At 41.5% G+C, this 25,007-nt stretch overlaps 1 protein-coding gene across 5 annotated transcripts in view; it reads right to left on the reverse strand.

The window, feature by feature from the left end:
- Positions 1–50: 50 nt before the first annotated feature.
- Positions 51–25,007, reverse strand: part of LOC117223860 (uncharacterized) — a 99,420-nt gene continuing 74,463 nt past the window's right edge. For 2 of the 5 annotated variants that reach the window (XM_076528798.1, XM_076528799.1), the window contains 18 exons: positions 23,966–24,122; positions 23,536–23,664; positions 22,413–22,760; positions 21,312–21,483; positions 20,350–20,503; positions 19,504–19,630; positions 18,933–19,133; positions 18,030–18,199; positions 16,089–17,015; positions 14,255–14,417; positions 8,554–8,895; positions 6,505–6,799; positions 6,262–6,403; positions 5,181–5,380; positions 4,936–5,088; positions 4,424–4,547; positions 2,402–3,506; positions 51–1,876 (listed from right to left, as the gene is read on the reverse strand). In XM_076528798.1, coding sequence (XP_076384913.1) covers positions 1,644–1,876; positions 2,402–3,506; positions 4,424–4,547; positions 4,936–5,088; positions 5,181–5,380; positions 6,262–6,403; positions 6,505–6,799; positions 8,554–8,895; positions 14,255–14,417; positions 16,089–17,015; positions 18,030–18,199; positions 18,933–19,133; positions 19,504–19,630; positions 20,350–20,503; positions 21,312–21,483; positions 22,413–22,760; positions 23,536–23,664; positions 23,966–24,122 — 5,142 coding nt within the window. In that variant the 3' untranslated portion in view covers positions 51–1,643. Of the gene's footprint in view, positions 1,877–2,401; positions 3,507–4,423; positions 4,548–4,924; positions 5,089–5,180; positions 5,381–6,261; positions 6,404–6,504; positions 6,800–8,553; positions 8,896–12,964; positions 13,371–14,254; positions 14,418–16,088; positions 17,016–18,029; positions 18,200–18,932; positions 19,134–19,503; positions 19,631–20,349; positions 20,504–21,311; positions 21,484–22,412; positions 22,761–23,535; positions 23,665–23,965; positions 24,123–25,007 lie in introns of those variants that run through there. The other 3 variants (XM_076528802.1, XM_076528807.1, XM_076528809.1) reach the window with 3 other exon arrangements.

Here is a 25,007-nt window from a genome sequence, read left to right on the forward strand (position 1 = left end):
CACGATCATAGACGTCGGATTACAACACGGCCAGCCATGCCAAAAGCCAATTATTGCCTTTTTGTTTTATTCACGTATAACTTACAACAATAATAATACATGTAATCGGTTCCGTATGCTCGCAAGAAAACTAAAAGGTGCAAATAGAAGTGAAGTAGTAAGTACATTGTTACACCGCTACGTCTCTGTAAAATGTCATCGACAGCTATTTACACGCGTCGAGAAACCGAAATGGCGTCCGCCCGCGTAACATCGTTCGCGAATCGAACGTCCGAAATGCCTCGCGCGTGCGAGGAACACCTCAGGAATCACCGAATCGTCTCGTCCACGCGAAACGTTACATCTTAAAATCGAACATCCGATCGCTCTTAACCCTTTAAGCGCTATGAACCCATATATGCGTTCTCACACAACCATTTGATTTTGGCTACGAACCCATATATGCGTTTTCGCATAACCGTTCGATTTTGATTTGAAAATCAAAGTATGTAGCAGACTACGATGCCTCGATAGGCGCAGTTGATAAAATCGATACGATTTTGAGTTCGCTTCGCCGCGTTTGAAAAAGCACAAAACGGTATAGAAAATATTTCTTCCACCTCTTAAACCTCGCTACATACCATCCGTATATTCTTTATAAAAATGCTAATAATAAAACTGACACATTTGAAAAATTTCATCCGTTTCTCATAAAAGATATTTTGCGAGAATACCCACCGCATAGAGTAGAGACTAAAGGAGGAAGAGCTCGTTCGAACGACTTTCCATTTCGGTTAACGGAGAGGCATTTCCCTGCATCTTGCGTAACTAAAGAAAATAAAAAAACATTCTTCGCTACGCGAATGCGCTGTTTGCACTAAAAATAATCGCGAAACCGACTCGCGTTACGAACGCAAAAAATGTAACATTGGCTTACGTATCGAACCCTGCTTCGAGATTTACCACGCGATATAAAATTATGAAATTTTCAATTTAAAAGATATAATTTATCACTGTTATATCGTTCGTGTTATCGTTGCTCAATGTATTAAACGGTTATCGAGGCTTTCGAGGTCACCGCATAATTTATTTCAGTTACAATCGATATATACCTTGCGATGAAAATTCAGTCTGCTCAATTTGCGCTCTTTCGTAAAAAGTACGCAGCCCACGGTAGGCTTTTTCGTACCGAGTGGGCGGTCCATGGCGCACGCTCAACGTCGGGCAACTCAGCGCTCAAAGTATGTAACATTACAAAGTATGTATGTCGATTACAAAGTATGTAACCGGAAACGGGATCCGAGTAGCATAAAAACGTTGTCGCGAGACCCCCGTAGGCGTCGAGAGAAGACGCGGGGCTGATAGAAATTATTTAAATAAATACTTTGTCTGTCGTGACTGTAACGGTACGCTTAATTTCTAAAACGCGGATCGTCGCGGTGAAATCGCAACACGGTGAAATCGCGCGTGACAATCGGATAAATGTTTGGTAAGAAGTGTGCGATTTCGAAAATCAATTATCGTTAATAATCTCATCGATACGAGTTTCAAACGGAAGACAGCTGAAAAGCGGTCCCGACGCGTCGCAACGCGCCCATTTTCGAAATCCACTATCTGCTAACGCGCTTGAGTGCCTCCCGTGAACTTGGTTTTTTTCGTCTCGATTATTTGTTCCAGAATGCAAACGCTTTCTGCACCCTCTCGTTGTGAGGTTTCGCAGCGGTCACGGGGACGGTGGGGTACGCGCGTTGCGCCACTGGATTTATGGTCGCCGGTGGTTTCGACGCTGCTGCCTCCTTCTCGAACAATTTCGCTGTGCGACTCACGTTGCCGGTTGGCACGAACTTGCTTCGGATCCGACCGATTAGCAGCCGCGGGTCCTCAATTTCGGTGGAATCTGGAATTACGAACACGTGTACGACGATTGATACGAAACAATTGTCCATTTTCGTTTCCAAGCTGAGCATCAATTAAGGAGAATTTACTGTATGTACTGGGTGTCCTGAAAATGTCTCACAATCCGGAAATGGAAGGTTCCTAAGGTCACTTGAAGCAACTTTTTCCTTTGCGAAAATGTTCTCCGAGGTACCGTTAACGAGTTATTAACGAAAAACAGTGACCAATGAGAGGCGAGCTCGGCTGACGCGAGGCGACCGAGCCAATGAGCGGAACTGGGCTTCGTGCGCTGGTTGGCTAGGCCGCCTCGCGTCAGCCGTACTCGATTCTTATTGGTCACTGTTTTTCGTTAATAACTCGTTAACGGTGCCTCGGAGAAAATTTTTGTAAAGGAAAAAGTTGCTTCAAATGATCCGAGAAACCCGCCATTACCGAATTGCGAGACATTCTTGGGACACCCTGTATATATATTTGATAAAAACCACAGGTGAAGCTGTCAGAAAAGCAAACCGCGCAGTAGACACACCTTCATGCCGATTAAAATCACGTGAAGCTTTGGTCACACCACTCATTGTCACAGCAGCGGGACTATTCTCCGGCGTGTCGGCTATCTTCTCGAACGTCTTGCGGTGCTCCAGATGTTTCGAGACATCCCTCGCGTTACCATTATTGTTCTCGCTATCCTCCTCCTCCTTGATCGACGAGATACCGATCTCGTTGACGTGTTGCAGAGAAGCGGACAGATTCGAGGAGCAATCGCCGATTCCCGAGTCCCGAGAATCGCCTCTGAAGACCCTCCGAGATTTCTGGGAGATCGTGCCCGCTTCGCGGTCCAATTTCTCGTTTCGATCCTTCTCCTCCGAGACGATCTCTTCTCGATCGAGCTCTCTCTGAACGGGCAACGTCGAGAATGACTCGGAATTGCCGGCCTCGTCCTCGACCTTCGATTTCAGCAGCTCCTCCCGAACGCTGCCGTAGTCCCTCGTCTCCTCGTATTCCAAGTTGCTCAGCCGCTTCTCCTCGAAACGGACGGTCCCGAGGATCGACGTATCCTCCTTGATCAGGATCGACTCCTCCGTTTGGTACTCCGTGATCATCTCCATTCCCTCTCCGAGCGTTTCCTCCGCAGAAACTGACTCCTCCGCGGAAACGGCTGTTCGGTCCGCCGTGTTCTCCTCGTGGTGACGACCGGCGGTGTCAGTTTCCGGGCCCCCCCCGGTCTCAGTTTCCCATGAACACGATCTCGCGAGGTCCCTCGGAGGTTCGTTTTTCAAGCTGGACCCGTCAAGGTCCGACGACGCTTCAATCTTTCGTCCAGCGTCTAACGTTTCCTTCGGAAAGATGCTCACCTCCGTCTTGTAACAGAAGGAATACACGTTTCTCTTTGCGGCGTCCGCCGCCGGGCTCGGGCTCGGGCTCGGACTCGGACTGGTCTCGGCTCTGCTCTCGACGACGTATCTTCTCGGCCCGTCGGCCGACGATCGATCCCCGTCGATCGTCCGCGGACAATCGATCGGATTCGACGACGGCTCCGACGTCGGCGAAGACTCCACCGTCGCCGTAGGACTTCTTCGGTTGTTCGCCGATAGGATTGCCATTCTTCCAAGCGCACGAATGGCGTTTCCTGTTTTCTGTTGCAACAAACGGAAACACACAAGCACACCATTCGGTCAAACCATGCTGGTATTAGGGTCGTTATGCGTCGGACCGGCGCGCAGGAAATGTCGGACTTTTATTGTAAATGTTTGTCACCCTGCTTATGCTTTGTTGTTTGTCCATAATTATAAACTTGAAACAGCTTTTATGTTTTTAGCTATGTTTAAACGAGAACTTAACAAAATCCTATGTTCGCGTATTTCTATATTAGAAATAATATGTTATTTCTATAAAAAATAATATATGACTTCTAATTACAGTAATGTCTCCCTTACCGACGCTCAGATTGTCCACTAAAATGGATAATTTGGGAAGAGGAGATACAATTATTCGAGCCTCGCGGCTTGTTTTTATAATTGTGGACAATTTATAACTATAAAAATAAATCGCAAGGATAGAATAATCGTGTCTCCTCTTCCCAAATTGTCCATTTTTGTGCGCAATCTGGGCATCAGTTAGAGAGACATTACTGTATTATAGTTATATGTTTACCTATCGGTAACGATTACAATTATATATAATTGTTCATTCAATTTTACTCATTCGGAAAACCAGAACTTCTTTGAAAATGGAATTTCTACATTAAAAGCTCGTCGAGGAAATTCTATCGAAACAAATGGATCATAATTTTGATTAGTTTTTATTCGAAAATCCGACATTTCGTGCAAGCCTACTCGATAAGTTAGCTTAGTTCGGTTTGGTGGCGTGTTCTAGGAAATAATGCAACATTTAATATCGAGCTTCGACAATACGCTTCGAAAAATATTAGAAAAGACCAAAAATTTCTCACAAATTCTGCTATCGTTAAAGCCGAAGCGACGTATCATCGTCGATTATGCAAACGGAAAGCAACGCCACTGCAAACGCAACGAACATTTTCCTTTGTTCCTACCTGCCACTTTCTTCGTACTATGAACTTCTTCAATTTCTCTGTCGGCAAGGCTATTCTGCTCATAGCTTCTGTGTGCTGCGCCATCCACGGGTGCTTCAGGCACTTCCTCGCCGACATTCGCAATCTATAAAATAGTAAAAATTGTCAGAACTGTCGGATCTCGATTATCAGAATTTCTCCTAGAAACAAAGCGCGGTTTAACATTATTTTGAATTATTTGCAAGACGAGTATTTTGGGTCACCCCGTAGAAACAAAGCCGGACAAATACACATTTACCGACGAAAATTACGGAACTTTAAATACAAAATTAAAACAAGAATAAAAAAGAAACAAAAAGCAACGAGAAAATAAAATTTTTGACGTATGTTAAGAGCATTCGCTACACCCAGGAACACGCGTTCGTGTAACACGTTTCATAATTTTTTGTCGGCGAGTGTACGTGACGTTACGATTCGCGAGCATCGGTTACGCGACAGATAAAATCAATCAAAAATTCCTACTAATCACGTACTCCTTTCGCTTGACGAGCAAGCCGCTGATGAAGTCCTTGGCGTCGTTCGATATCGCGTCGAATGCTTCGTCTTCCAGGTCGTAATCCGCCCGCGTAATGTTGGCGAAGGTTTCGGCGTCATTGTCGCCCATAAACGGCGACAAACCGGTTAATCTGAACGATTTAAAGCGTTGTTTAAACGTCCGGCGCACACCCTCGGGCCCTCGTATAAAAAATACAGTTCTCTTAATTCGACAAGCACTCACAGAACGTAGCAAATCACGCCGACGCTCCACATGTCCGATTCGGTGCCGATCGGCTCGTAGCTTATGATTTCCGGCGGAATGAATTCCGGCGTGCCGAACAGCACTCTGATCGGTGTGTCCGGCTTCAGGGTTTGCGCGAGGCCGAAGTCGATCAGCTTGATCTGATGGGACGTTCGCGTTCTGCACATTATGTTCTCCGGCTGCGAACAGTTGCCAAAGTGGAATTGTAATTGGGAGAAGAGAATGTTTTCGCGGACAGTGACTCGCGTTTATGTTCGGACGTCTTTTCGAACGGTATTACAATTCGTTTGGAATTGAACGAAACAACTGGGATCTCTTTTTGGAGATGTTAGAGAGACTAAGTTAATGGGCAATGATTATAATAACTATGATTTTAAACAATAGGTTTTTATTTTCATTTATTTCTATTTCTTTCTGTTTCCTTCTATTTATTTCTGTTTATTTCTATTTATTTTTAATATTAATATTATAATATTTATTATAATATTAATTTAATTAATATTATTTATTATAATATTTCTTATTTATTTTTATTCATTTCTATCCATTTTTATTTATTTCTACAGGGTGTCCCAAAAATGTCTCGCAATACGAAAGTGGCGGGTTTCTCAGGTCATTCGAAGCAACTTTTTCCTTTACGAAAATTTTCTCCGAGGCACCGTTAACAAGTTATTAACGAAATACAGTGATCAATGAGAGGCGAGAGCTCGGTTGGCGCGAGGCGACCGAGCCAATGAGCAGAACTGGGTTTCGTACGCTGGTTGGTTGGGCCGCCTCGCGTCAGCCGTACTAGATTCTTATTGGTCACTGTTTTTCGTTAATAACTCCTTAACGATGCATCAGAGAAAATTTTTTTAAGGAAGAAGTTGCTTCAAATGATCCGAGGAACCCGCCATTTCCGGATTGCGAGACATTTTTGGGACACCCAGTATTCATTTCTATTCATTTCTATTTATTTCTATTTATTTCTCTCTATATCTTTCATTTTTATTCTATCTTAAAAGATATCCGTACATCAATGCGAATCACTGTACATAATTTTAACAGCATCTTGTTTTACCTTCAAGTCCAAGTGAACCACTTTATTCTGGTGCATATACTCGACGCCCTCGCAGATTTGTCTCATAAATAGTATGCTGTCCCTCTCGGTCAGCGTGAAGTCGTCGGCGACGACCCGCTCGAACAATTCGCCGCCGGAAATGCTGTGGAAAAGAATTTACGGTGTTCGATTAATTCCGGAATATACGATCGTCGATAAATAAGAAACTGGAAGAATCAGCGAAGAATTTCGTCGGCTGCTTACTATTCGGTAATCATAACGATCTCTCGAGGACTCTCGTAAGCAGCGGCCAGAAGAAGAAGCTTCGGATGCCTCAGCATGTTCATAATTCGAATCTCCTCCCGCACTTGTTCCCGATCCTTAGTCTTGATGGTCCTGACGAATTTGGCGGCGAAGCTTGTCCCGGATGATCTCTCGATGACTCTTCTGACGGTGCCGTATCGTCCTTTGCCGAGCTCCTCCAACACCTCGTATCGGTCGGCGAACAGATGTCCGCCTTCCATTTCGACCACTCGAGCTTCGAACGGCGGCTCGAATTCTTTTGGCAAAAATATCACAGTTCAAAGAAAACGTGTTTCGTTACACGTAAAAAATTGAGTCGTCGTGGACCGACTAATTTGTCGTGTAAAATTCACTTTTCGTTAACATGGAAAAACTTCGTCAATTCTGAGTGTTCTTTTTAAACAATTCTATTAAGACTATCTATTGCATTGCATGTATAATTGTGCCGTGGACTTGCGTTCAATTAACACTAGATTGTCAGAGCGAGTCAATTATAATATAATGAGTTAATTATAATATATTAATTATTATAATATTAATATATAATAATGAGTTATAATATAATATATAATTAATTATAATATAATTATATATAATAATAATGAGTAACAATAAATAGTAATAAATAAGTATATTATAATTATAATTTATATAATGTAATATGTAATATATAATAATGTAATGTTATATATTTATGTTATACATCTTTATACATATATATTTATCTTATAATATTTACAATATATAAATATTAATAAAATGTATATAATAAAAAATTAATTAAGTTTTTCATATATATAAATAAGTTTTTAATATATTTTTAAAACATATGTTAATTTTTAATAGAATTATGACTAACACAAGTTTTAAACAATCATCATATGTTATAAAAAAGTTACTTAAGTTCTTCTATATATACATATGTATATAACACTATATATAAAATCGTAAATGATCCTAATTGACCCGCTCCGGCAATCCAGTGGTAATAACCCGTGTTTATTTACTGTCCATTATATTTTGTTCAATTACACTGTTTTGTCCGTCACCGCAGTTTTTGTTCGAGTAAATTAGTCATTGAAATCACGTTAGTCATCCACAGATCCACTTTCCTTCTAATGCGACGTTATTATATCGTAAGTTTCCGCAAAACCACGTAGTAGTCTTACGCATCCTTGCGCCACGAGAACCTCTGTATTGTGTCTATGCGAACAGACTTATCGCCAGTTATTTTTCTTTTTCATTTAAAACTAGTTCTTCGCCGCTGGAGTGAAAATTAATTGCTAACAATCTATCGTCGTTATCCCTCGAAGATGTTCAGGCTTGAATTTCTTAATTTACTAAATCAAAATAAACAATTCGAATTCGAATTTTTTTTTAGAAATATTCATATTTATACTTTTCGATTGCGAAATGTTTCTTGACGAACGCGTTCAAATGGAAATATTTAATTTTAATATAGTATTACTATACATTTTAATATAATATTATTGTACATTTTAATACAGCATTACTATACATGGTGCCCCAAAAATATTCTACAATCCGGAAATGACGGGTTCCTCGGGTCATTTGAAGTAACTTTTTCCTCGGCAAAAATGTTCTACGACGCCCCGTTTACGAGTTATTAACGAAAAACGCTGACCAATGAGAGATCGCGTACGGCTGACGCCCCACCCTCGGGACCACTGCCGCTGCGCCAAACAGCCGGCGCGCCGCGCCATTGTCCGCAAGGACGGAGCGTCGGCCGAGCCCGCGTCTCATTGGTCACTGTTTATCGTTAATAGCTCGTGAACGAAGCCGCGGATTGCATTTTCGCCAAGGAAAAAGTTACTTCAAATAACCTGAAGAAACAAACCACTATCTCCAAATTTCTAGATATTTTTGGGACACCCTGTATACTGCACGGCACCCGCCGAAAACAGTTAGACTCGTCAAAGTCTACAGTGGCGCGTGAAACGAAACGACGCCCCCATTCGTCATTGTGTCAAGAGGTTAGGCGTTCCTTACCTTCCTCGTCGTCGAATAATTCCGTTTCCCCCTCCCTCGGGATCCTGACGAACTCCGACTCGTTCCCCGGCTCGCTAACCCCGTGGATGTTCTCCGCTCGAACACGGAATCGATATTTCTCGTCCGGTTCCACGACACTCGATTCGGAAGACTCTATCGTGTGGCTCAGGGAGTAACAGGACTCGGTGACGGTGGTCCAGTCGTTCTCACCCGAGCGATTCATCTCCACGGTGTAGCCGGTCACCGTGCAGCCTCCGTCGTACGGAGACGATCGCCAGTTGATGGTGGTCGCGCCCGGAGAACAGCACACGCTCGGAACACCTGCTGGCGGGTCCGGTGGTCCTAGAGAATTCGGCAGAAATTCAAACGGAATCTCGATCGCTTCCGTGCCTGGTGTACGTACAGTAATGTCTCCCTATCTGTCGCCGGGACCGAATTCTAAAGTGTCGAGAGTAATACGCAGGAATTGATTTCATCGAGCCTCGCGGCTCGCCTTTATTGTTGCCGACACCTCGTGAGAGTATGTTGTATACTGTGTATGTAAGGCGGCGGTCAGGATCGGAGACAGCCGGTGTACAACATTGTAACGATAGAATAAAAACAATGACTTAACGTTTTTATTTCTAATTTTTTATACATGAAAATTTTGTTCATACATTGGTCACATTTTTCCAATTAAAATGATACCAAACACAACGTGCTTTAGACCATTCTTATTCGTTATACGTGATAGGTAACTTATTTTATTTTGCGAAAAAGCATTACAAAAACCGATTTTTAACGTATGAAATATTAAAGGCATATTTGAGTCTACGTTGGACACCGGCAATAGGAAGCTTTACACGGATGGGAGACAGAAGGCAACGAGGACGGCCGAGAACGAAGTGTTACATGTTTGAAATTGCTGGGTCGGGAGAAGCGACATCATTTTGAGGACAAGCCTACACGTGGAGGCTGTAAAGGAACCGTTTTCTGTACATTCCCGACCTTGGAATTTTAAGATGTCGAAACATCGAGAAAGAACACGACATTTAGCCAATTTGAATATGGATTATATACAAATTAATTTTTTTTACATTATTTGTTACAGCATCAGTAAAGTCAACAACTTTGCCTAAGCTCTTTCCCACCGCACATCACGCGCATCTTGGCAGTAAATTACGTGCAACGTCTATCGTCTTTGATTTTGTCGACAGAAATATCTGTCCAAACTATATCGTGTTTGGTCTCATTTTAATCGGAAAACTAACAGCAATGTGTTAAAAAAAAGATCAGTGTTAAAATGTTAAAATTAAAAAAAGTTATGTCATTGCATTATGAGTTGTCTTCCGGGAATTCGAGTCGAAGGAGCCGCGGCGCGTGCCGTAGCACACGTGTTCACCAACACCATCGAACTTTAGCATAGCGAGAAAATCGATGAATTAAAGGGCCGCGAGAAAATCGATAAATTACAGGACCGTGGCAATATCTCGGCGTCGGGATTGGCATACTCGAGTTACGCCGAGAAGAGAGACATTACTGATTTATCTCGTCGAGAGAAACACGCGGACTCTGCTTTGCGAATTATGTAATTTGTCGTTATTAGATTGATCCTCGCCATAGTTTCACTTCACGGAACGACACAATGCAGACGCAATTACATTCCCAATTAGATACGGAAGAATTACAACTAAAAAACTTCTCACGGATTCGCGAAGCAAATCGCTACAGTTTGTCCGGGATCCTGCCGCTAATAACCCTAGCCGGTGACTGACGACGAATCCGTTCGGAAGAAACGGCGCACGCACACGCGCACGCCATGCGTGCACGCACACGGACGACGCGCTGTGTGTTAATTTCCTTCGCGGCCGGCTTCCTTTCTTTTCTTTCTAAACGACAACGGCGACGAGTTTCTCGAATGCGAAGCGTGCCACGGTTGATTTCGAATTGTAAATAAGAATGATTGGCGCGCTGTTTACCTTCAACCCAATTGCGCGAACGTAGAATCGACGACATTTTCAATCGCGGTGACACTGTCGAAGCAGGTCGTAAATCACGTTGCAGAGCAAGTCTGGGTATTACCGTGGACGCCAGAAAAAAATACTGCGATATTTGATAAAAGTAATAAAATCTAATATTTTATAGCGTGTAGTCTACTAAAAATGACTCTCATAATTTTGCGTATGTTTAATATTGATAATTTGTGATGTACAAGTAACAGCAATCGCAGTTTTAATTTATTTATTGACTTTTAATGTTGATGATTCAAAAGGCATTTATATTTTGATAATAAAGTATTGATTTTAGCGTTATTTTTAGATAAAATAATCGTTACTTTGAACGATGTTTAATAAATTAGGGCTAACGTCAACTGAATTCGAGCGGCCGATAAAAATTAGCATTGTAAATTCAAGGTTGAGATTTTGATGAATCGTAAATCTGTAAGGTTTTATCCGCAGAAAATTGATCGAACGATCCTCCGATATGGTGGCTTCAATTTGTTATAAGACTGTCTTATATTGTTACGAGGCGTATTAAATTATTATAGAACATCTTAAGTTGTTGTAAGGTATCTTGAATTGTTACAAGGCATATTTAAATTATTATAAGACATATTAAATAATTATATTACATAGGGTGCCTTCAATTTGTTATAAGAATGTCTTACATTGTTACGAGGCGTATTAAATTATTATAGGACATCTTAAATTATTGCAAGGCATCTTGAATTGTTACAAGGCATATTTAAATTATTATAAGACATATTAAATCATTATATTATATATAGGGTGGCTTCAATTTGTCTGTATCGCAACATTTGCCTCTTTAGTTCACGTTCCACGTGTTTTCCGAATCAGATGCTCGATCACTGACACGATTACATACGTATTGTTCCATAGAGAACAATATCTACACAATTACACTTAGCGTAAACTCTACTTAATTACACTTCCATACTACACCTGCGTTCACCGTTGAAGACTGAACGAGCGTTTTACTCTGTCCGCGAGATTCCCTGCGAACGCCGACAATAACAGAGTTGTTTCACAGTCGGTCGTAAGAACAATTAGCGGACTACTCGTCGCTGGCACTAAACAACGCGTCTGGAGGAAATTAACGCCCGGAGTGTGTAGAGAAGAGGCGCACCGGGAGAGACCGGTGACGCAACGTTATTCGGATGACCGTTCCCCTCTAAGGAGCTGCTGTTTCAGTTAATTCTCCGCGAGAGGATGTTCGCTTTAACGCGGCAGGATCAAGATCGAATTACCCATCCTCGGCTCCGCGTTGAACTCTCTGCGCTCGCGTGCTCCGCTCGACTAATTGCGTTGGTCCGAGATGCGTCGGGACGGTTGCGTTTCGGCAACGCCGATCGGCATTCTAAACACTCGAACGGATAGATATTATATGTAATTGGGTTCTACCGGCTTGCACGCGCGCTTCCTCGCCACTGTTTCTCTCGTTGAGGTCTATCGTTGATCCCCCGGCGAAAGAGGAAGAGCCCGCAGCCAGATGCCGGGTGGAGGGGGGGGAGGCGGCGGCAGAAGACACGCGGGAAGGAGGAATTATTGCGCGATACGTCACGTGAGACTGTCGCCAGCCTTGTACATAAGAAGAGGAACTGGACCGTGTGACACGCGCGCTTACACACGTGGAACAATGGGTGTCTCGTTCCGAATCGCGTTTAAACAAACCCGGGTACACTCGAGACACGTCACGGAAATTAGGGCGATCCGATCGGACATTCGATCGTTGTTTAAATCCTTTGGAGAAATATACGACCAGCGCAGTAAGGTTTGCGAACGTAGTTTCTGATCGTGTTGCGTTGGGGAAGAGACGCTGAACCGTATCACGCAAAATGATCGTTGCAATTGGGGTGGTTCCTATTTGTTGTAAGACTGTCTTGTATTGTTATGAGGCGTATTATATTATTATAGGGCATCTTGAATTGTTGTGAGGCATCTTGAATTGTTATAAGGCATATTTAAATTATTATAAGACATATTAAATCGTTATATTATATGGGGTGGCTTCAATTTGTTATAAGACTGTTTTATATTGTTACGAGGTGTATTAGATTATTATAGGACATCTTAAATTGTTGTAAGGCATCTTGAATTGTTACAAGGCATATTTAAATTATTATAAGACATATTAAATCATTATATTACATAGGGTGCCTACAATTTGTTATAAGAATGTCTTATATTGTTACGAGGCGTATTAAATTATTGTAGGACATCTTAAATTGTTGTAAGGCATCTTGAATTGTTATAAGGGATATTTAAATTATTATAAGACATATTAAATCATTATATTATATGGGGTGGCTTCAATTTGTTATAAGACTGTCTTATATTGTTATGAGGCGTATTAAACTATTATAGGACATCTTAAATTGTTATAATACATATTTAAATTATTATAAGACATATTAAGTTATTATAATAGTTATATTAAATTGTATAATTGTTAAAAACATGTGCCATCGGTGGAACACGTGGCACGGAACGTGTTGATTAAAATACTTTCATAAAATATACAATTTAATGAAGAATATACAATGTATATTAGCCTTCTTAAAGGCCTTCTTAAAGCGTTCTAAAGATTAAAGAGCCGAGGGAATAAGAAGGCGGTGGTTCGAGTCTCGCGAGCACGCGGATTCCAGAAAGATAAATTAATTAAGCCGTCAGTGTAATTTTGACACCGCGGATTATTTTTAGTTTGAGGGCGTCTTGGTCGAAGAGGCAGATGTTCGGCTTGTACCACATGCTCGCCGATGCGGACGACGCCGTGGCAAAAGTTTAAACGCGTGATGTAAGACCACTTGTTGCAAAGCTCTGTAAACAGTAATCGTTTCCCAGTGTTCATCGTCCGTATCTATATAGACTGTTTGAACGGATGCTCGGTCTCTGCTCGAGACATTTACATAATAGATACTCAGAGGTTCGTTTGATTCGCGGACCATATACAGGGTGTCCCAAAAATGTCTCGCAATACGGAAATGGTGGGTTCCTCGGATCGTTTGAAGCAGCTTCTTCCTTTACAAAAATTTTCTCCGAGGCACCGTTAACGTGTTATTAACGAAAAACAGTGACCCATAAGAATCGAGTACGGCTGACGCGAGGCGGCCCAGCCAACCAGCGCACGAAGCCCAGTTTCGCTCATTGGCTCGGTCGCCTCGCGCCAGCCGGGCTCGCCTCTCATTGGTCACTGTTTTTCGTTAATAACTCGTTAACGGTGCCTCGGAGAAAATTTTTGTAAAGGAAAAAGTTGCTTCGAATGACCCGAGGAATCCGCCACTTTCGGATTGCGAGACATTTTTAGGACACCTTGTATACATACACATGTACACATACATACTACGTGCAGAGATTAATAAATCATAATAAAACACGTTTCCGGTACTCTTTTGTACATCGTGAAAAATCGATGAAAGCATCGTCGGCGAGTATTGTTAACATAATTATTCAGATTCTACCGTTGAGATTGCGCAAAACCGAGTAGAATTATTGAAAATAAAATTAATGTAATAATATAATATTAATTATATAATTGATATATAATATAATATAAATTTGTATTGAAAATAAAAATTTGATTAACAGATTTTTAATTCTACTGTTCTCGGTAGAAAATGTTTCATAAAAATTGTAAACACAACTGTGAAAACATCCGAGGATTCATTGTCACAGATTTTTTAGCATTTTTGCGTAATACATACCCTCGACAGCAACGCTGAAGCATCGACGGTCCTTCCCCAATCTGTTTTCAACGGACACCTCGTATTTTCCGGCGTTATCAGCGGTGACGTCGTCCGATATTAAACAAGAAACACCTCCGCCATACGTGATCGCAGTCTTCCTGTCTGCCGAAAGTTCGCGCCCCTTGGACAAAAATGTATTTTCACAGATCAATGCACGCCGACGTTTCAGATTGCAATCGTAATCACTATATACATGATTTTTCTCTTTCGGTACCGGCAGTTTTCTAATAATAGTTCTCTCAAAGTCTGCAGGGTGTTCCATAATTATGTTGACACCGGGAAAGAGGGTAGCATCGCGGTTCAAAATAATTTCAATATCGTCAAATTTGTATATATTTGAAAAAAAAAATTTTGAAAGTGTAACTGTCGCGAGAATGGTGTCTCAAAATTATGGTACCTCCGGGAAACGGGTGATTCCTGAGGTCATCCGAAGTAACTTTTTCCTTAGCGAAAATGCGATTCGCGGCTTCGTTTACGAGATATTAACGAAAAACGTTGACCAATGAGAGGCGAGCTCTCGGCTGACGCCCCGCCCTCGCGGGACGCCATACCGCTGCGCCAGATGGTCGGCGCGCCGCGGCATTGGCCACAAGGGCGGAGCGCCAGCCGCACTCGCCTCTCATTGGTCAGCGCTCTGCGTTAATAACTCGGCTAGGACCTTTAACCTTTATTTCAGTCTATCTCTAACAGAAATCTAATTGGAAATTTGTTATTACACGTATACAAAGAATATTTCGACTTTGACGAGAACTAAATAATACGACTTGTTGCGAATTCATCGTTGGTAATTTGTCGCGATAACTATTTGAACTAACGACGATACTTCGATAACCTAACTAACGCTTGCGCAACCCAATTATGGAGTCCACAAATTATGCGAGATATTGATGCCGCGTCCGTAGATAGAATTAATCGTATTCTAATCGCTCGCAGTAATCGGACGACTGTCGTTCTTGAATTTTTGTCGATTAGGTCTCTCAGAGGGCACGCAATACGAGAACAGTGGTCTCTCTGTACGAGCCAGTGATCGTATTAATAGAATCAAGTGCGAAGTCTTTCTTTCTCTTTTGAAATATCGCGAGCATTTTTCAAAACGCAGCTATTAGGTCATCCCAGAAGCGACGATGCTTTTACTGCTGTTCATCCGACAATTGCTCGTTGTTTAGAAAATTCCGGATTACTGCGATCGAAGTTAAATGAAACAGCAACGTTCAGTTTAGAACTAATGCAAACATTCGGTTTTTAGTGGAATATTAAAACTACTACAAGATGCTTTTTTTTACAAGAAAAAAGGTATAGCCGAATAAGGGGGTGAGAAGTGTCTCTAAACCAAATTGAACTTGCAATGGATTACGTCGACAGGGGGAAGAGGGGGGGTAGTAATGGGGTGACAAAGAAAATCATGTTTTTCCGCAATTTCTCTTATCTTTTTGAATTGAAAATTCTGAAAAAAATCTGCAACATGTTAACTATTAGGATACATATACACGAACTTTTTCAGAATTTCTGGCTTCAAAATCGAATTTTTAAAAAATAAAAACGTTTTGAAACGCCGATTCTTTTATAAAAGTTATGATACGACTAAGTTTATATTTTTTACATAACCTTGTATGGCTACACCGTTTCATGAGATTACCCTAATCGAACGGTTACATTTAATTAAATATATTCTTAAATCTAGCGACAGCTGCCTATTGTACAGTGCGCCACAAAATTCTAAGTCAGTACCGTCGAAGCGCGAATCTGCAGCGTCCGACGGTGCAATTAGCTTCCAATAAAATGCGACACTTACCGCTCGGAGCCATTTGACCTGGGGTTCCGGGTGACCTCGATAGCTGACCCTGAGGACCACCCTGTTCCCTCTGAACACCGTGACGTCGGCAGGCAGCTTCACAATGGCGGCGGCGATCGGTTCGTCGATCCTCCCGTCGGTCTCGATCGGGTCCTGCGTCTCGGACGCCGCAGGCTCCTCCTCCTCGGCACACTCCATCGACACGATCGGCGTGTCGTCGTACTTCTCGCAGTTCCCGCGTGCCTCGTTCGAAGCCCTCTCGGCGTTCCACGTGCCAGGATCCGTTGGCGTCGGTTTCATCGGGCGCGGCTCCTCGCGACGGTTCCTCGGGAATTTCGCGTCGGCCGCGTGCGACGGTTTCGCGAGCAGAGCGCGCTTCGCCGCATCGGCTTCCTCGTCGGACGACAACGAGCTCTCTACTCGAGCTCTCGTAGGTCTCTTGGCCGAGCGAGCCGCGCTATTTCTCGTCTTTTTCGGGTCGAGATCTTTCTTATCGGTCGCCTCGCTTTCTTTTATTTTCCTGGAGCCGAGCAACGGACTCGGCGGGACGTTCCGCCTCTGGAGGAAGGGGAACGCTCGTTGAACCTCCGAAGTCGAAGACTTCAACGGCAACGAGGACGATCTGGCGCGCATCGGCGACTCGCGTCGCCGGCGTCGAGGAGGCGACGCCACCTCTCTCCTCGGCTTCTTCACCGAATTGCTGCGCCCGCAGCCGCCCGCTTTTCGGATCTCGATCGATGCGCAGACCGCGTCGCTCATACCGACGGAGTCCTCGAAGTGCCGATGCGATCGTTTCAATCGCAACTCCGCCGTGCAACTGATCGACGGACCCTTGCCGATCACGGACGCCGTGCAGCGAATCTCACCGGTGTCCCGCGACGACACGTTCTGTATCCTCAGTATGCTCACGTTGTCGTCCTTTTCGATCTATGACGACAATAGTTCTACGTCAGGCTTGCCGAATTTCTCTCGCGTTTCGTTTACAGCGCGGGGTGTCCCGTTTCGGGCGTAAAAAATCTCGGAGACGCACGATTTAAAAACAACAAACCGACGCGTGTAATTTAGTACCTCGAGCGGCGTGTCGAATGGTGCAAGGCGGCCGAGCCAATGAGCGGAACTGGGCTTCGTGCGCTGATTGGCTCGGCCGCAAAGCCATGGGCGAGCTTGCCTCTCATTGGTCAGTGTTTTTCGTTAATAGTTCGTAAACGAAGCCACGGGTTGCATTTTCGTTAAGGAAAAAGTTACTTCAAATGATCCCAGGAACCTCTCATTTTCGGTTTGAGAGACATTTTTGGGACACCCTGTATTTATAGCATTTTACGAATTAGGTATTGGTGCTCTACGACTGAGCGTGTTCGCACCGGCTCATCGAGAACTGCACCGTATAGGTTAAGGTACGCAGTTCGGCAAAGCATCGCGGTAACGTACACACATAGTAAATTAATAATAAATTAATACTGTGTTGGTAAATAATACTTCAGGATAGATGATACACTTACCCTAGTTCGTTTTGCTTTCTTTTTTCACGGTATATAGGGTGTTCCAAAAATGTCTCGCAATCCGAAAGTGGCGAATACCTCGGGTCATTTGAAGCAACTTTTTCCTTTACAAAAATTGTCTCCGAGGCACCATTAACGAGTTATCAACGAAAAACAGTGACCAATGAGAGGCGAGCTCGGCCGGCGCGAGGCGACCGAGCCAATGAGCGGAACTGGGCTTCGTGCGCTGGTTGGCTGGGCCGCCTCGCGTCAACTGTACTCGATTCTTATTGGTCACTGTTTTTCGTTAATAACTCGTTAACGGTGCCTCGGAGAAAATTTTTGTAAAGGAAGAAGTTCCTTCAAATGATCCGAGGAACCTGTCATTTCCGGATTGCGAGACATTTTTGGGACACCCTGTATATTTTATGATATTTTTATCATCGCGGGTTCGGAAACGTACCTTGCATCTTGGGATTTCTTTAACGTCCTTTCCGTTGATGGTCCACGTGATCTCCATGGGCTTTCCGCATTGTATTCGCGCGCAGAAGCACGCGGTCTCCCCTTTCGAGGTGAAAACGGACACTGGAGTTTTGGTGAACTGCGGCGCTAGCTGCGGGACGCCTTTGTAATCTGTTTTTTTCGTACAAACAGCGTATATTTTTCTAGGTTAGTTAACCGTAATCTTGCCGATCGGAAAAATATTTTTTTTTCGATCGGTCGTAGATAAAATATTTTCGTTCGTCAAGAAAAATTAAGAAGCGAAAGAATTTGTTTCTCTCTCTCTCTCTCTGATATTTTCGCGAAGCTCTTCTCTATGCAATAATATCGTGATCATAGCACGCAATATTTTATAGCACGCAATAATCGACTTCCAAATCGTTAATAAAAACCGAGAGGCCGTGTCTCGTAGGAAAAATATTGCGAGATTGGCATAAGTACAAGGATACGGGTACAAAATACGCGTACAAAAAAAGGCGTACAAAAAAAGTTCGTTCAGGAACGTAACGCAAATATTAGCTAATACATTATGCAAAATAACAAGCATCGGTATTTCATGCGAGATCACGCGACGGAATTACATTATCATTTCATTTGCGAATTATCGGTGATAAGGAAATTCTATTCGCATCGCGTGGAGCTAATATTATAAGTTATAAGTTAGACCGCGGATTTGACGCGTTTATGGCAAAAATGAATGAGTATAATTTGCAGCAGTGGACAAATTCTAACGAACTGAGAACGTCGATGTATTAATTCGAACTTATTAAAACGATTAAAGCGATCCAATTGTAAGATATTTATACCGTATTATTACGGTCGGTTAATTAGTTCGTTAAAAGATTTTCCGTCGGCGGACGCATACCTTGGACGGCAAAGAGGCCACTGGAAGAGGTCTCCCCGAAATTGTTACGAACGTGACAAGTGTACTCGCCGGCATCCTGCGGCGATACATTCGACAATCTAAGCGCGACTCCACCGTCGCCGTAAATCACGTACTTATAATAATCGTTGTTAGGCACCTGGCGACCATCCTTTAACCAAACGACTGTGAAAGGCGGAGTACCTGGAAATATCGTTTAGGTTCCATCTGAGCTACGATTATATTTGCACCTTGGTTCAAATTATTATATTTCCTCTTTTCTACATTAAAAATTAAATTAAAAATTAAATTAAAAATTAAATTAAAAATTAAATTGAATTCCTTTTCTAAATTATTATACTTCTTGTAATTCTTCTTTATTAATATTTCTTCTTCCATTCTATCTCATCGTATTTTCTTCGCCCTCGTAATAAAGTATTTTGATCCACGAATACTCAATGAATAAATAATAATAATAATAATAATAAAACGTTAAAATTAGCATTGTCCGATGAAATTTGTAAGCAGGAATTTATCGAAATATCGCGCTTCAACGATTATTGGTTCACAATACCAGTTAGTCTCGCCTGTAGCTCGTAACAATGACCCTCCATGACGATCGATTCCTCGGAGAGCGACTGCAGGAACGTTGGCGGATCTTTGTCACAAGTGGACGGGTCATGGGGGTCGAGAACGGTGACCTGCAGCAAAATCGAATGAACGGAACGTGAGACGATCGCGCGACGAACAACAAATACAGTAAATTCTCCCTAATTCGCGCTCAGATTGCGCACAAAAATGGACAAATGATCCATTTTTGCGTACAAGCAGAGCGCGAATTAGGGAGAATTTACTGTACCGTGGACAGGCGATTAGACTATTTCGCATATACATAATAATATTAATATTTATACAGTATACAGAGTGTCCCAAAAATGTCTCGCAATCCGGAAATGGCGGGTTCCTCGGATCATTTGAAGCAGCTTCTTCTTTTACAAAAATTTTCTCCGAGGCACCGTTAATGAGTTATTAACGAAAAACCGTGACCAATAAGAATCGAGTACGGCTGACGCGTGCCGGCCCAGCCAACCAGCGCACGAAGCCCAGTTCCGCTCATTGGTTCGGTCGCCTCGCGCCAGCCAAGCTCGCCTCTCATTGGTCACTGTTTTTCGTTAATAACTCGTTAACGGTGCCTCGGAGAAAATTTTTGTAAATGAAAAAGTTGCTTCGAATGACCCGAGGAACCCGCCACTTTCGGACTGCGAGACATTTTTGGGACACCCTGTATAATAACATTAATATATATAATATACAATAATATTAATACATATAATATACAATAATATTAACATTTATGTAATATACAATATTTACAATAATATATAATACAATATATGTATAATTGATGTGATCCGGGTACCTGGCACGTGTTCTTCGTCGATCCGAGGACGTTCGTTGCCACGCAGGTGTATTCGCCCGCGTCGCTCGCTTTCACTTTTGAAATGTCGATTTTCGCGGTATTCCCGTCGAAGTACCGTTTTATTCGGCTCGATCGTTCCAACGGTCGTCCGTTTCTGCAACGCGAACACCATTTTACGTTTCATTACGAGCGACGCGACGGCAGCAGTCGCGGTGGTGGTAACAACATCGGAAGCCGTAACTTTTCTGGTCTGGGCGCGATTTTATATGGTCAGGACAAGATCGCGAGCGCGAGTTGTTCATGCAAAGCACGGTTTTATGGATCGGTTCGGCGAAACACGAACCGCGCGCGGAGATTTATCTCCGCCGTTCGAGACTTTGTTGATCGGCTTCGTCGTTTAAGGCGATGCTTCGAATTCATTGTAAAACGGCTGTCGTTTTTTTCTTTCCTGTCAGGAAGAAAATATGATACTGCGAATATGAACTCGATGTTACGTTTGTCGTCGAAATCGTTTCTTTTTTAAATAATGTCTTTGCTACGCTGAATATGATACTTGGCAAGAATTCAATTCAAAAATTGAATTTTTGAATTTTATATTATTATTTTTGAATTTTAAATGTCTTCTTTTAATTTTGTATTTAATGCTTAAATTTCATACTTTATTTTTGAATTCTATATCTTAATGTTTCTTTTACTATTTTAATTTTTTCTTTCACGCTTCGTTATTACCGTGAATTTTTGTAATTACTGGATCGATTTATCGGTATTCATTATTTTGCGAATAATAAATTGCGCTTTTTCCGTAATTTATTATTCGCAAAATAATAAATGAGAAATTTGCAATTTCTCCGAGTGCAAAGTAATGATTAAAATTGTAAAAATTATTGTTAAAAGTTACTGTAAAATTATAAAAACGCGGATTTACATAAATGACTGCACGATTGTGTTCGGTTGTGTATTACCTGAACCACGTTGGCGTTGGACTCGGCGTTCCCCTGATGCCGCAACTAAGTTGTAATTTGCTATTTATTCTGGTCGTAGAGTCCAAAAGGCTTCGGCCAAATGATGGATACGTTCTAGGAGAGGCGCTTCTGGTTCTTATCGTTCGGGAAATCGGCCCAAGCAGTTGACGATCTTCCGGAATAAAATCACATTACCAAAAATAGCTGAGTTTTCAATAACTATCGCTGCTAATTGCACGGCAACTGGTCAGACCGGAAATGTTTATGCAAATTATCATGTTTAATTATTTTTACAAAGATTGAAGAACCTATGTTTAACTACTTAAGTTAGAGACCAAACAAAGACTCGGCAATTTGCACGATTTGCTATTTCACTGTTTTACATATTTTCTTGCGTCATATTGCGCATAATTAATTAATTATTAACAATTATATATAACTAATAATAATTATTATATAAAATTTGTAATTATTGTTATATATAATTTCTAATTAATATTATATATAATTTCTAATTATTAATTAGTATAAAATCGAGATCCGAGGAGAACGATAAATTTTCTGGGAAAATTTTACATATTACAACATATTTTATTGCGTCGTATTGCGCATATTTAATTAATTATTAACAAGTATATGTAACTAATAATAATTATTATATCTAATTTATAATCATTAGAATATATAATTTATAATTATTAATTAATATAATTAATTAATTTAGTATAAAATCGAGATCCGAGAAGGATGATACCTTCTCCCAGAAAATTTATAAAAGTTCATAAACTCTATAATCTTGGATAATTACAAATTACAGATTGACATCTTAGGCATAACGAGAGTTTTTTATTTTTATTTGTCATCCCAAGCAATAGCAAAATTAAACAAAGGCATTTTAGTCATCACCTACTAGATTCATCCAAAAAATATTCAAGTCGCTTATTCCAGTTTTTTAAAGAAAAGTTATTGCGTTTTGAAAAGTATAAGCTCAATTTTGCGACCAATTGTAAATCGGTGTAACATAATACAGTAACAGCCCTAAGATCGAAAATTTGGGCACGCGTCGCGTTCAGAGAAAGTTTCTAAAATGTTTTCCCATACTTATCACTTCCAAACGAGCGCTGGCCTCGATACGGCCATAATCGTTCTCCACGGTGACCCTGTACAATCCCGCGTCCTCTTGTGTCACCTCGACGATCTCCAATATCTTCACGTCGTCTCGTTCCTTTATGGTGATCCTTGCGGTAGGCGTGACGGCTAGGCCATTTTTGTCCCATTTCACCCACGGCGCCGGATGGCCGGCCACAGCGCATTGGAATCGCACGGTTTCACCTTCCTCGACCACCCGATTGTGCGGCACCGCGTAAAATTTCGGTGGGCTGATCTTCGGTCGTCTCGACATCGATCTACTTCGCGGCAGCAGCTGCGGAGACCTCAATTCTCGACCGTCTGCGCAAAAAAGATCGGCCTCGTTTACTTAGTTACACAGTTACTTAGCTACTTGGTTACTTAGTTGTTTTGTTGTTCAGTCACTTAGCTACTTAGTTACTTAGCTACTTAGTGACTTAGCTACTTAGATGCTTATCTACTTAGTTGCTTAGCTACTTAGTTACTTAGCTACTTAGTTTCTTAGCTACTTAGATGCTTATCTACTTAGTTGATTAGCTACTTAGTTACTTAGCTACTTAGTTTCTTAGCTACTTAGCTAGCTAGCTATTTATTTACTTAGCCACTTAGTCTCTTAGCTAATTAGCTAGTTAGCTAGTTATCTACTTAGTTACTTAGCTATTTAGTTACTTAGTTACTTAGTTACTTAGTTACTTAGTTACTTAGTTACTTAGTTACTTAGTTACTTAGCTATTTAGTTACTTAGTTACTTAGCTACATAGTTACTTAGATACTTAGTGACTTAGATACTTAGTGACTTAGCTACTTAGTGACTTAGCTACTTAGTAACTTAGCTACTTATTAACGTAGCTACTTAGTTCCTTAGCTACTTAGTAACTTAGCTACTTATTAACGTAGCTACTTAGTTTCTTAGCTAGTTAGTTACTTAGCTACTTAATTGCTTAGCTACTTAGTTATTTATCTACTTAGTTGCTTAATCGCGCAAAGTGAACCGCAAAGCGCTCCTTTCTGCACCGGACAGACCATAATAAAACAGACAGGAATGCTTTATCGATCTACCATTAAGTTTCAATTATACATGCGCTAATCCACTTACGCGAAACCGCCGGAGACAAGCTCCTGATCGGCGTAGATCTCGGCGTGGATCTCGGCGTGGATCCCGCTGACAACAGACCCACGGGCCTGGTCAGCCTTTGGCTCAGCACGTTTTCCTTTCCTTCGGGCACTGAAAACGGAAAACGATCGATTGACTAAGATCAGTTTTGCTCACCGCACAGGTGTTTCCCGTCGCGCGTCGCTCAGCCGTCTGTGTAGGCAGAGAGATCAGGTTCCTTATCACGAAAATTTTCATCGAACCGGCGGCGTGGGTGCGACCCGACCGATTTGCATCGAGCACGCCATGATAATAGCTACATAAAAAAGGAGGAACGAACCACGCATCCGCGACGAATGTCGCAGAGCTATCAACGGCTGCGTCGCTTTTTAACTCGTTATGTCGGGCGGACATAATTTATATTGAACATTACCATCCACTATTAGGCACGCCGACGTGAATGCTTTCCCAAGGTCGTTGTATGCCACGCAGGTGTACTCGCCCTCGTCCTCCGGGTAAACATGCTGGATGTTCAGACGCGCAGTTTCTCCGTCGAACTCCGCGGAGAAGTCGCCGCCCATTTGAAGTATCTGCGTGAAGAGCGCATTCGTTAATGAGTCCGTTCGTTAACCGATCGATTGCAGGGCAGATTCTCGTCTGCAGCGAAAGCAAGCGGACTTTAGTAATTCCTTTTCTGGTTTTTTTATACTGGTCGCACCATGGATACAATTTATTGTCACAAATGAATTTATTGTCATTCATGTCCATGTGCAGATTTTTCAAGTGCAAGGAAATTTGCGAATTAACAAGGTCTGGCGACATTTTTATTTTTTTTCTACAGTGAGCATTGTTTTAGTCGACGAGGGGAGCTTCTCTTTAATTTTGATTTTTGTCAAATAACGTGTGAAACATTATAATTCGCACAAACATTCGCAGTCTAGTAATTATGCTGTATATGTTTCATTATCGTAATATTAAATTATCATAATATTAGATTATATTAAATTATCATAATATTAGATTATTATTTTCATTTGATTGCATTAACGTTTTTGCCAAAGATAGATTTTTTTCTTATTCAAAAATATATGCGTATTTCTGTTAATCCGAAGTTAATGAACAAACTTTATTAATAAAATTGTGTTTTATTTCAACGGGAAGTGAAATATCTTCATAAAAAAATGAGTTTGTATGAAAAACTTGATAAAACAGACGCGATATATTAAATTTGAGTTGACAATCATAAAGTAGAATAAATTAAACAATAAATTAGTCAGAAATGAGAAAAGTAACTGCATTATTTCTTGGTCGATTTTGATGTTTTCTTAAAATCAGAACTTATACCCCCGAGTCTCCCCTTGCAATCTTTTCATAAAACATATAGTTTAATAAAGAATATACTAATTATATTTAGAAATAATATAATATAATATAAAATTTTCAAGTTACAGTAAATTCTCCTTAATCGACGCTCA

Source organism: Megalopta genalis, chromosome 1 (genome assembly GCF_051020955.1).
Source record: "Megalopta genalis isolate 19385.01 chromosome 1, iyMegGena1_principal, whole genome shotgun sequence".
In the NCBI taxonomy this organism is placed as follows: Eukaryota; Metazoa; Arthropoda; class Insecta; order Hymenoptera; family Halictidae; genus Megalopta; species Megalopta genalis.